The following is a 13,100-nucleotide window of genomic DNA, read 5'->3' as shown; positions in this document are numbered from 1 at the left end:
GCACTTGGGGTGAGAAGAGGTTTATGACAAATTGTTAGTTGTGCCCTGCAAGCAGCTGGACAAAGAGATGGCCCTTGTGGACGATTGTCATAGGTAATCCAGGCAACTCGACGTTTCCCTCTGAACCCTGGCAGCAAATAATGTTCTACCTTGGGATATTTAACATCTCTCGGTGCCCTCTTGCCTTCCCTGGTGGCTCACATGGTAAAGAATCCACCTTCAGTGCAGGAGACCTGGGTTCAATCCTTGGATCGAGAAGATCCCCTGGAGAAGGGAATGGCAACCCACTTCAATACTCTTGCCTGGAGAATTCCATGGACAGAGGAGCCTGGTGGATTGTGTTCCATGGGGTTGTAAAGAGTCGGACATGACTGAGCGACTTAACACTTTCATGGGCACCCTCTTAAGGGTCACTTCATTTTTTATCTCACAGGAGTTATATAAGGACCAAAGACAAATGGTATTATCTGCATTTTAGATGTGAAAGCAGGCAGAGGGAACTTGAGGGGCATTTGTGAAATCCCGCAGCTGGGAGCCAGAACCATAACTCAGATCCCCACTCCCTCCTGCCTTACCTGTTGCCACATTGACTGGGGACACTTTCATTCTCCCTCTCTTCAAGCCTGTTCACCTTCAGGCTTTCCACATGGTTCACCAAGCCTTAAAAAGGGCCTGCTGCTATTTTCCCTATTTCTTTCTTTTTTTATTTTATTGAAGTATAGTTACTTACAAGGTACTGTGGTTTCTGGTGTACAGCAGAGTGATCCAGTTTTACATATATATAATAGTTTGCATCTGCTAGTCCCAAACTCCCAGTCCAGCTTTCCCTCACCCCCCTGCCCTCTTTGGTAACAGTAAGTCTGTTCTCTGCTTCTGTGAGTCTGTTTCTGTTTCATAGACAAAGTCACGCATCTTATTTTAGATTCCACATATGAGTGATATCATATGGCAGTGATCTTTCTCCTTCTGACTTAACATGACACTCTAGGTCCATCCCTATTGCGGCAAATGGCACTGTTTCGTTCTTTTCCATGCCTGAGTAGCATTCCATCATGTATATGTATGTATATCATATCTTCTTTTGCCATTTGTCTTTCCATGGACATTTAGGTTGTGTCCATGTCCTGGCCATTGTAGTGCTGCTGTGAACACTGGGGGGCATCTGTATCTTCAAATTAGCGTTTTCTCCAGGTGTGTATGCCCAGGACTGGGATTGCTGGATCATGTGACAACTCTAGTTTTAGTTTTTGGAGGAACCTGCATACTGCTTTCCACAGTGGCTGCACCTGTTTACATTCCCACCAATGTATCTTCATTATTTCTGGTCCTACTGGTACCCAGAACAGACTAGTGAGAGGATACCGGACCAGCCCCTGCTGAGCCAAAGCAAGGGTGACCGGGACCCAAGAGTTCATGTGGAGTTGAGTTAAGCTCTCCTGATAAAGGGAACCTGCACTGGGGGCTGCAGGGATTTATTACGAACTGAGCAGGTGGGCTAGGTCTGCCCTGCTTGGGACAAGGCACAATGCTCCGTGTATCCAGCGCTGCCCCGCTTCTGCCCATGCCAGTGCTGCAGTGCCTCCAGAGTCCAATACAGGGCACAGGCCCCGCCTCCACAGAGGGACCAGAGGAGGGCGATGAGCATTAAGGGAGTGCCTGCTGTTTGCCAGCCTTCAGCTTAGCTGCATCACCCACAGTCTGGCAGCATCACTCCGTATGGACCAGCAATGGAGGCAAGACCAGGCTGAGCAGTGTGCCGGAGGCCCTGCCCTGGTGAGGCCAGGCCTCAAATCTAGGTCTCAGATCGGAAGCACATTCCCTGGCCCCACCACCTCCTAGTTTAACATGGAAGAATCTTTCTCCCCGTTTCAGTTTTGTCCCTTGGACAGCGTCACATAACCACACGAGGCTCAGAATGAATAAGAAGTAGTCTGTTAAGAGTCCACCAGACTCAGTAGGTGTAGACACCACCCTCAGCTCTCACTGCCTGTAGGAGGGACATTCTGCAGTGTTCTCACCAAGCTGTAAAAGCCAGCGTTTGCATCTTCAGCTGTCATGTCCAGTGATCTAGGTTTCCTAGTTGTTTGCCTGTTGTGTACAGTCACACAGTAGGCTTTGGTGTCCATTAGACTTTGAATCTCTTTATTATAATACTTAAAGGCTATAAATGCTATCAGATTTCTCCTAAAGAATTATAGGCAAAGTTGCTTACAGTTGGTCAGTTCAGTCACTCAGTCATGTCTGACACTGCAACCCCATGGACTCAGCATGCCAGGCTTCCCTATCCATCACCAACTCCCAGAGCTTGCTCAGACTCATGTCCATTGAGTCAGTGTTGCCATCCAACAATCTCATGCTCTGTCGTCCCCTTCTCCTCCTGCCTCCAATCTTTCCCAGCGTCAGGGTCTTTTCTAATGACTCAGCTCTTCGCATCAGGTGGCCAAAGTATTGGCGCTCCAGCTTCAGCATTAGTCCTTCCAGTGAATATTCAGGACTGATTTCCTTTAGGATGGACTGGTTTGATCTCCTTGAAGTCCAAGTGACTCTTAAGAGTCTTCTCAAACACCAAAGTTCAGAAGCATCAGTTCTTTTGCTTACAGTAGCCAGCCAGAAAAACAAACCAAAAAACCAATGCTTAACCTTTTCCAAATATCCATGTACATGCTCAGCTTTGATCAGCAATAACTATGTTGATCATCATGTGTCTTCCTTTCTATTTGATGGACATATTTTCAAAGTTCAGCCAGTAAGTTTCCATACCCTGCCTGGTTAGAGAGTGACAGCCACCAGGGAACACTCAGGGTTCCCATTCAGGGTGCCTGGGTCTGCCATCATGCTGTCACCCTTAGTAACGGGGTCAAGACCGAAATAATTGTGTTACACAGGCCTTAGCAACTCCATGGATTATGCTGAAGATGATCACGAATCTGAAGAACTAGACGAGGTCTTCCAGCCCTAGGCTGTGAGACAGCAGGACACTCTGCATACTGTCCTGCTCTGTGGGCTATCAAAACCTTAAACTAGATCCTATTAAACCAGTGCATTTCTATCATCTCTGAATTATTAGACCCTTCTGGAGTCTTCTATTTTCAGCTGATACAAATTAAGGCTCTAGGTTTCCTGACCTCATGCTGTGAAATATTTGTTAAGCCCCAAACTCACTTGGGATTCCCAAGTGGTGCCAGTGGTAAAGAACCCGCCTGCCAATGCAGGAGATGCAGGAGGGTTTGGATCCCTGGGTTGGGAAGATCTCCTGGAGGAGCAAATGATAACCCACTCTAGTATTCTTGCCTGGAGAATCCCATGGACGGAGGAGCCTGGCGGGTTGTAGTCAGTGGCACTGCAGAGTCTGAAGCCACTGAGCACACACTCACTCAGGCTCAAGCACGTGCATCCTCACATGACAGGATGTAATGTGGGAGCCGACAGCAAGTTCACCTTGCTGGTGGGATCGCAAGCCCTGATGAGGAGACTGGAATAGAAGCCTTCTTGCTGGTTACCTTCCTCCACGTGTAATAGCATCACCTCTTTTTGGAAGGAAATGGGGAGAAGCAGGAACCATAAGATACCATCAGTTTCATCACCTACATTTTTCTAATGAGGAAGCTGAGGTTTGAAAGAGGAAAAATGCAAACAGCACAGAAGGGCCCCCTGGATGCAGCTCTGGCCTGCATTCTGGGGCTTTACCCACCTCACTGCTCAGGGACCCTGCAGGGCCCAGTCCTCCTGTAATGCTCCACGTGACCAACAGGGGGAGCATGGAACCTGTCCCTGCTGGCTCCAGTTCTGAAAGCCTGAGATGGTTAACCAGCTCCCCATCCACAAAGAGGATAGACAGAAAGCAAGAGGAAAAAGAATATTCCAGAAGGACGTACATTGAAAAGCAAATTCTCTGATGATCCCTGACCCCATTACCCATTTTTCTTTGTGATGCCAGAGATATTCTTACAGGAACACAGGCCTGATTATGTGTATTGACACAAATGGAAACACATTATATACCAGCATTCGACCTATTTTTTTCTCTTCTCAATTTGTACTGGGCATATTTCCATGTCAGGGCATAATAACCTGTTACATTGCTTGGTTTTCTTTGTATCTGAACAGTTACCTGTTTAAATACAACCTTTAGATTGTTTTACTTCAGTTCAGCCCCTCCTGTGGACTGCAGCACACCAGGCTTCCCTGTCCATCACCAACTCCCAGAGTTTGCTCAAACTCATGTCCATCGAGTTGGTGATGCCATCCAGCCATCTCATCCTCTGTTTCCCCCTCTCCTCCTGCCTCCAATCTCTCCCAGCATCGGGGTCTTTTCTAATGAGTCAGCTCTTCCCATCCGGTGGTCAAAGTATTGGAGCTTCAGCATCAGTCCCTCCAATGAATATTCAAGACTGATTTTCTTTAGAATTGACTGGTTTGATCTCCTTGAAGTCCAAGGGACTCTCAAGAGTCTTCTTGAATGCCACAGTTCAAAAGCATCAATTCTTCAGTGCTCAGCCTTTATGGTCCAACTCTCACCTCCATACATGACTACTGGAAAAACCATAGCTTTGACTAGATGAACCTTTGTCAACAAAGTAATGTGTCTGCTTTTTTATGCTGTCTAGATTTATCATAGCTTTTCTTCCAAGGAGCAAGCGTCTTTTAACTTCATGGCTATAGTCACCATCTGCAGTGATTTTGGAACCCAAGAAAATAAAGTCTGTCACTGTTTCTCTTGTTTCCTCATCTATTTCCCATGAAGTGATGAGACTGGATGCCATGATCTTAGGTTTTTGAATATTGAGTTTTAAGCCAGCTTTTTCATTCTCCTCTTTCACTTTCATCAAGAGACTCTTTAGTTCCACTTTGCTTTCTGCCATAAGGGTGGTGTCATCTGCATATCTGAGGTTGTTGATATCTCTGCCAGCAATCTTGATTCCAGCTTGTGCTTCATCCAGCCTGGCATTTCACATGATGTCCTTTGCATATAAGTTAAATAAGCAGGGTGACTATATACAGCCTTGACATACTCCTTTCCTGATTTGGAACCAGTCCATTGTTCCATGTCCGGTTCTAACTGTTGCTTCTTGACCTGCATGCAGCTTTCTCAAGAGGCAGGTAAAGTGGTCTGGAATTCCCATGTCCTTAAGAATTCTCCATAGTTTGCTGTGATCCACACTGTCAAAGGTTTTGGCTTAGTCAATGAAGCAGAAGTAGATATTTTTCTGGAATTATCTTTTCTTTCTATGATGCAATGGGTGTTGGCCATTTGCTCTCTAGTTCTTCTGCCTTTTTCTAAATCAAACTTGAACATCTGGAAATTCTTGGTTCACATACTTTGAAGCGTAGCTTGGAGAATTTTGAGCATTACTTTGCTAATGTGTGAGATGAGTGCCATTGTGCGATAGCTTGAGCATTCTTTGGCATTTCCTGTCTTTGGGACTGGAATGAAAACTGACCTTTTCCAGTCCTATAGTCACTGCTGAGTTTTCCAAATTTGCTGGCATATTGAGTGCAGCACTTTAATAGCATCATCTTTTAGGATTTGAAATAGCTCAGCTGGATTTCTATCACCTCCACTAGCTTTGTTGATGATAATGCTTCCTAAGGCCCACTTGACTTCACACTCCAAGATGTCTGGCTCTAGGTGTTTAAACACAACCTTTTAATACAACCTGTTTATATACAACCTTTAGGTTGTTTCAAGTCTTTCACTTCTCCTCTCGACAATATTGCATAGGTTTCCTCGTGTCCTGAGTATGTTTCTTTGCCCCATGTGTCCCATATGTTTGGGGTGCATTCCTCCAAGTAGAACTGAGAGCCCAGGATCCTAACCATCACTGGGTACCCCAAGGTCTAGCCCACCCCCAAAGAAGTTAAACACAGCTTGTCTTCTGCAGGTTGGATGGCCCAGAGATTTGGAAGGCTTTGACTAGGGTTCCATCAGCAACATTCAAGCAGAGCGGGCTCTGGGTGCCAGTGGTATCTGAGTTCCCACCCCCGGTACCTGTTCAGACTTGCTCCTGGCATGGCTGAGATGAAAGCTGGGGTCCCAGGTCGGGGAGAGTTCCTGCTGCTCACCTGCCCTGTCCCTGGTCCCACTTCACCTTTCTCCTCTCCGCTCAGCTTATCCATGCTGCCCGCGTTTCCTCCTGGTCCTCCCCGCCCATGACTCCCTTGGACGTGTGCATTTCCCCCGCTCCCTGTAGATCCTGGGAATGACCGACCAGCCCCACCCTGAGCACACCCCCACCTCCCCTGCCTCCGGGTGCCTCTCCTCTTAGGGGTACCAGGTGACTTCACCTCCTATCCCACATCCTCAGACAGCTTCTCTAGCCATTGAATTTGTGTTATAATTGTTTCAACCAACTGAGCTTCTATCAAGACCATGTCCCCACAATAGGTTCTATTCCAGAGACCTACAGACCTCTTTTGCTTCCCTGAGTTGAAACTAGCACTCACAAAACAGTGTTATATTAGGTAACCGTTGTTAAATTCTATGTCAAATTAGGTAGTCGCTGAAAATGTCTTAGGAATTAGGGCAGAGGGAACAGAACAGCTGGTGAACGTGGGCCTGGAGATGGGCCTTCAAGGGCGGAGACTTTAAATAGCTCGACTGTATCATCATGGACAGTGACATGAAGGGATAGCTCCTGTTACTGCAGGCGCGGTGCTGGGCATAGGAAGCTGGTGATTAGAGGTGTCAAGGCCAAGGCCGTGTTCTAGCTGAGATCCCAACCTGAGTCCATCTGGCTCCCATCCGCTGACCCTCTCTGCTCTCGCATAGCCGGTGCCCCAGCTTGTTGGGACTGTTTGGCAGACTGAGGATCCCCCGCTTGCATCCCTGGTCCCTTGACTGACAGTTTCATTGTCATTCTAGGACTTCTGCCACGGGCAAGTGATGTGGCCACCCCTGAGTGCCCTACAGGTAAAATTTGCTGAGCCCGGGCAGTCCTGCAAGCAGGTGTGTCAGGAGAACCAGCTCATCTGTGAGCCGTCCTTCTTCCAGCATCTCAACAAGGACAAGGACCTGCTGAAGTAAGTGCCGGAGCACGGAGGGGCGGCTCCGCATCCAGTTCACCTCGGGCTTACAGTTGGGTTGACAGGGATGAAGTTTGCGTTTCTAGGCTCTAGGTTCAGGGGCTGTTGGAATATATTGTGGAGAAGGAGCAGGTCACACCACGTCTCCCCCTACCCAGAGAAAGTTGGCCTAGCATTTTTACTGTTAGGTAGATGAGCTCACCTGGCCTGCTGATACATTTAGAATTCAAATGGGGGTGTTGTATGTGCATAAATAATGCCAAGTCTGGGCTTGGAGATGGTGGGAGGTGTCAGTTAGCTAATTCATACCCAAGAAGCGTAAGAGCCAAGATGGGCCCCGAACCTCAAGCGTGGATGGACCCGCCCCTGAGGTCCCAGGCTGAAGCCAGGTCCCCAGATGGCATCTAGCAGAGTGATTCGACCCTGGAGTCAGGGAGGAATGAAAAATATGGGCAAGGACCTGGCACAGAACTGCCCACAGCAAATCCCCTGCTGCCCTCCCCTCCTGCAGCCCCATCCCCTTTGCACTTTATTCCAGCCCTTGTGGAATGAGTGCATCACAGCGGCTGTGAGCCTGGCCCTGCCAGGTCCCTGAGGGTCCCCGAGCAGGGTGGCGGGCACAGCCCTGGGATCACAGCCCAGAGTCGCCCAGTGGGGTCTCTCTCTCGCCAGTGTTGCTTCCCTGTGCTGCTTCTGTTACTTACAGTTGTCGTTGTTGTTGTTTAGTCAATAAGTCATGTTCAACCCTGCCACCCCGTGGTCTATAGTCTGCCAGGCTCCTCTGTCCATAGGATTCTCCACGCAAGAGTACTGGAGTGGGTTGCCGTTTCCTTGTCCAGGGCATCTTCCAGACCCAGGGAATGAGCCCACGTCTCCTGCACTGGCAGGCGAGTTCTATACCACTGAGCTACCGGGGAAGCAGTTACTGTCAGGAACACCGTTAATTTCCTTTTGTGGTGGCATTTTGAGTTTGGCATTTTCCAGATTTTCATCTGAGGTTTCTTCTGGCCTCTGACTCATGACCTCAGTCAGGGCTAAATCTGTGCCTCAATATTTATCACACCCACCCTGGGCTTGTGACTCGGCTGGTAAAGATTCCACCTGCAATGAGGGAGATGTGGGTTCGATCCCAGGTTGGAAAGATCCCCTGGAGAGGGGAAAGGCTACCAACTCCAGTATTCTGGCCTGGAGAATTCCATGGACTGTATATGGGGTCGAAAAGAGTTGGTCATGACTGAGCGACTTTCACTCACTGGGTCACAACCTAGTTAATTACTCATCACCTCCCTCCCAACCTTAATAGCTCCAATGTGGTGTTTTCCCCTAGGGGATTTGTTCTCCCAACCCCAGATATTCTGCAGAGCAGTCATTTGGTCCCAGTCTTTTTCTTTAACTTATTTATTAGCTGCGCTGGGTCTTTGTTGCTGCACAGAGTTTTCTCCAGTTGCAGCGAGTGAGGACTACTCTGGTTGTGGCGCATGGGCCTCTCATTGCAGTGACTTCTTTTGTTGTGGAGCATGGGCTCCAGGCACTTAGGCTTCAGTAGTTGTGGAGCCTGGGCTTAGTTGCTGTGTGGCATGTGGGCTCAGTAGTTGGTTGCTTCCAGGCTCTGGAGCACAGATCAGCAGTTGTGGTACACAGGTTGGCATGTAGGTTCCTCCCCACCCAGGGATCAAACCTGTGTCTTCTGCAACGGCATGTAGATTCTTTACCACCTGAGCCACCAGGGAAGCCCCTGCCCCAGTCTTAGGGAACAACGTGGACTCAGGGCTCCAGGCTTACAGGTCTCCATTCTGGCTTCACGCCCTGTTAGAGCACAGTTGGCCACTGCATTTATCTGGGCACAGTGGTCTGAGCTGGCCTGGCCCTGCCTGTAAGCCTTATTATGCTCACCTCAAGTAATAAGGTGTAAAATCTTTTTCAGAGAGGAAACGTGATCTCTAGCATCTTGCCTGCAGGGCTCCTTTCCTGAGTAGGGACTCGGGGGATTCTATTTTTTCTCTTTTTTTTTTTTACATGAAGACCAGGATCAGAGGTGGCCTCAATTCCACCAGCAGAATAGAGGCCAGACCAGCAGAGTTGGTCGGCATCCTGTTCTGCAGCCGTGTGAGAGGCAGCGCTAGTCTGATGTCTGTGATGCTAGAAGCTTCTACCTCCAGAGTACATGTCCCCAATTCTAAGTGCAGGAGGAGCTTCCCACTCACCCCGGTTGCAGACCACTCCTGTACCAAGGTGGCTTCCTGAGAACCCTGAGTGTCTCCCTCTGTTTGACAGGAAGTCTGGCGTCACTAGGGACAGACTGCTAGCCATCCACACCCAACTGTCCACATGCAGCCCCGCCTACCTCTGGAGGAGGCAACCCTGATGGGGCTGCTCAGAGGCGTGGGCCTTCCTGGCCAGGCCGGGGGCTCAGAGAGCCCAGCGCCCCAGCGAGCCTGTAGGGGAACAGGAAGGGGAGCCAATGGACCCATTTCCTCTGTTCTGTCAATCTTCCCACCTGTAAAATAGGGACATCCCCAGTGATGGCTAGCCAGTATACAGCACAGTCCTTTCCTCCAGGATGTGGGCCACAGAGCAGGCCTGAAGTCGCCAGGCCTGAAGTCGCCAGGCCTGAAGTCGCCAGGCTGCGACCAGAAAAGCCAGTCCCCCGCCCCCACCTCAAACCCCACCCCACTCCTCACCAGCAATCCCAGCAATCCCAGCAATCCCGTACACCAGGCTGAGCCCAGGGGAGAAGAAGGACTGGGTGAGGGGCTACCTTGGGCCAGGCCCTTTGCCAAGGCATTACCTAGCAGCCCCCTGCCACCTATCCCCTTGTAGATCTGTGGGTTTTCTCCCTAGAAGGCTGCTGCAAATGCTAATTTTGCAATAGAGCTGCCTGAAATTAATTTTCTGAGCATAAGAGCCCTATTGAATGCCTTTGTTTCTGCATTTGTAAATACTGATAATGTCGTAGCTCTCTGGCGGGTCTGCTGAGTGCCTCCTCAGCACAGCCATCCTGGTTGATCCATGTTCATGGCCACTTAGCAGTGAGCGGCGCCTCCCAGCCCTGCTGCTGCTTCTCCCCCAGCCTGGGGCCTGGCTCTGAGTTTAAGCTCCTTTCCGCCTCCGGGTGTCCCCGGCCGTGCAGCATGCCTTGATGTGGCAGATGTCCAGGGTCCCGTGCTGTCACTTTGACTTGGGGAGTCAGGCAGCTGGTCTTGGGGCTCCTGCTCAGGCGGGGCTATGGGAGTGACCGAGACGAGACCACAAACCCCTGTGCACAGAGCACACGTGATTCAGGTGCGACCTCACTTGACCCAGACCAGGCCCTGTGAGGTCAGAGGACAGAAATCCTAGAAACAGCTGGAGTCCATGCTGATGGGGTCCGGGGGGAGCACCTCACCCCCAGAAACAGAAACACACGTTAGTGGAAGACCTCCTTTGTAATGTTGCTACCTTTACCAGTTGTATCCTCTAGAATATTAATGTATTGAGTTTGGGGTGGTTTTTTATTTCTTTGAAGAGGAATATCTTTGAAGCCATGAGGCCTGGACTGTGAGCTCTGTGGTGCCTTAGTGCCTCAGAGCGGTGACAAGGGAGCTTGGGGAGACTTGGTGGATACGGGGCTAGGATTAGCAAGGTGGAGCGGGGGAGGAGGTGGGGAGGAGGGAGACCAGCAGGTGGGGCCCGGCCTCCTTCCTTTCATCCTGCATGGGTGTGTGTGGAGAGGGCTGCAGGGCTTCTGTCCTCTTGGGAAATAGGCAGCCCCATGGGAAGGAGGAGGCTTGGCCTTTTTCTTGTTTCAAGAGCTCTAAGCTCTCCAGTGAGGGCTGAAGGGCCTCAGAAGCCCCAGTTCCTATCCTGTGAGAGAAGACGTTGAGGGCAGTTAGAGAGAGAGAGGCGAGCACCCCAGGGCTGCAGAATGGAAACAGCACAACGGGTGTGTGTGTGGTGTATGTGGGTGTGTGTAAGAATGGAAAGAGCACAACAGGTGTGTGTGTGTGTGTGTGTAAGATGGAAACAGCACATGGTGTGTGTGTGTGTGTGTGAGATGGAAACAGCACAAGTTGTGTGTGTGTGGGGGGTGTATGTAAGAATGGAAACAGCACAACAGGTGTGTGTGTGTGTGTGTGAGATGGAGACAGCACAAGGTGTGTGTGTGTGTGTGTGTGTGTGTGTGTGAGAGAGAGAGATGGAGACAGCACAAGGTGTGTGTGTGTGTGTGTGTGTGAGAGATGGAGACAGCACAAGGTGTGTGTGTGTGAGATGGAAACAGCACAAGGTGTGTGTGTGTGTGTGTGTGAGAGATGGAGACAGCACAAGGTGTGTGTGTAAGATGGAAACAGCACAAGGTGTGTGTGTGTGTGATGGAAACAGCACAAGGTGTGTGTATGTGTGTGTATGTGAGATGGAAACAGCACAAGGTTGTGTGTGTGTGTGTGTGTGAGAGAGAGGTGGAAACAGCACAAGGTGTGTGTGTGTGTGTGATGGAAACAGCACAAGAGGTGTGTGTGTGTGTGAGAGATAGAAACAGCACAAGGTGTGTGTATGTGTGTGTATGTGGGATGGAAACAGCACAAGGTTATGTGTGTGTGTGTGTGTGTGTGAGAGAGAGGTGGAAACAGCACAAGGGGTGTGTGTGTGTGTGAGAGATAGAAACAGCACAAGGGGTGTGTGTGTGTGTGTGTGTGAGATGGAAACAGCACAAGATGTGTGTGTAAGATGGAAACAGCACAAGGGGTGTGTGTGTGTGTGTGTGAGATGGAAACAGCACCAAGATGTGTGTGTAAGATGGAAACAGCACAAGGGGTGTGTGTGTGTGTGTGATGGAAACAGCACAAGGCGGGTGTGTGTGTGTGTGTGATGGAAACAGCACAAGGTGTGTGTGTGTGTGTGAGATGGAAACAGCACAAGGTGTGTGTGGCAGGACAGACATGTTAGGGACAGAGGCGGGACAGCAGCACACGCCCTGGGGGCAAGGGGCCTCGTGGGGGTGAGGATGTGCTCTAGCGATTGGGAAGGTCCCTTCCCCCTGCTGAGCTCAGCAAGGATGCGCGAGGGGCCTCTCTGCAGGCCTGGGCGTGGGACCGAGACCCCAGGCCAGGGATTGGGTCGCATCGGAGGGTGGCCCCACCACCACTCAGCTGAGCCTCTGGGCCCGGTCACCCATGGCTCTGGGGAACGCTCGCTGTTCAAGTGCTTTGCGGTGGTCTTTGGACATCGGCCTTGGACAGGCTGCTGCTGCTGCAGCCCCGTGGCCACAGGCACATGTGCTCACACCGTGGTACGCTGGGCCTGGAGTCTGAGGCCAGGAGCAGGCGTGTTTCTCCCTGGCTCTTAACAGTCCCTCCCACTCACCACGGGGTCCGAGATGAGTTCTGGAGGCTTCACGCCCCTGATGAGCCGTGTGCCAGGCAGATGGCTTGAGTTAAGACACAGTAGCTGCCGTGATTCACCTAAATACATAAATAGCATAAGCACAAATCTGGATCCCAAGGCTACATTCCATGTGGAAACTTCATGCCCAGCTGGGCTGCGGAGACCCCATTTCAGTGTCGGCCAGGAAATGGGACCAGGTGGGCCCTGACTCTGACTTGAAATCCGTAGAGCCCCCAACTCCTTGCCTTCACCATGACCCTAACCCTCTAGATGCTTCCATCTCCCAGCTGGCACACCTAACATCAGGAAGTGTTAGGCCACTTAGAGAAGTCACAAAGCTCCCTGGTGACTGCCCAGGACAGGAGGGGGTGCTGCCCTCCTGAGAGCCAGGAGCTGGGCTGGCAGCCTCAGAGAACTCACCAGAAGCCCAGGAGATGCGCTGGAAATCACAGATTAATGCTGGCAAGGGGGCAAGTGGGCCCAGGCTGTTAGTTGGCTCAAGGAAGACGAGCAGGCAGGAGTAACACTGGGAGGGGGTGGGGGTCAGATGCTTTTCTCCCAACATTTGGAAGCTTTCCAGAAGTGGCAGGAAACCTCAGGCTCCCCGCCCAAATCCCTTCCCTGTCAGCAGGAATCAGGACTTCTGTGAACAAAGCAAAATGGAGACACTTGCCATGTGTGTAAATTCACAGTGTGGGGTGAGGGCAGAAGGTGGC

At 50.6% G+C, this 13,100-nt stretch overlaps 1 protein-coding gene across 17 annotated transcripts in view; it reads left to right on the top strand.

Annotated features, from left to right (window-relative positions):
* MGAT5 (alpha-1,6-mannosylglycoprotein 6-beta-N-acetylglucosaminyltransferase) overlaps positions 1 to 13,100 on the top strand; it is a 402,590-nt gene that overhangs the window by 382,196 nt on the left and 7,294 nt on the right. For all 17 annotated transcript variants that reach the window (XM_060410110.1, XM_060410112.1, XM_060410105.1 and 14 more), the window contains one exon: positions 6,863 to 7,020. In XM_060410110.1, the coding sequence (XP_060266093.1) occupies positions 6,863 to 7,020 (158 nt within the window). The remainder of the gene's footprint in view (positions 1 to 6,862; positions 7,021 to 13,100) is intronic.

This window comes from Ovis aries, chromosome 2 (genome assembly GCF_016772045.2).
Source record: "Ovis aries strain OAR_USU_Benz2616 breed Rambouillet chromosome 2, ARS-UI_Ramb_v3.0, whole genome shotgun sequence".
Taxonomy (NCBI): domain Eukaryota; kingdom Metazoa; phylum Chordata; class Mammalia; order Artiodactyla; family Bovidae; genus Ovis; species Ovis aries.
The sequence above is the reverse complement of the archived record's forward strand: the minus strand, read 5'-3'. Positions and strand labels throughout refer to the sequence as shown.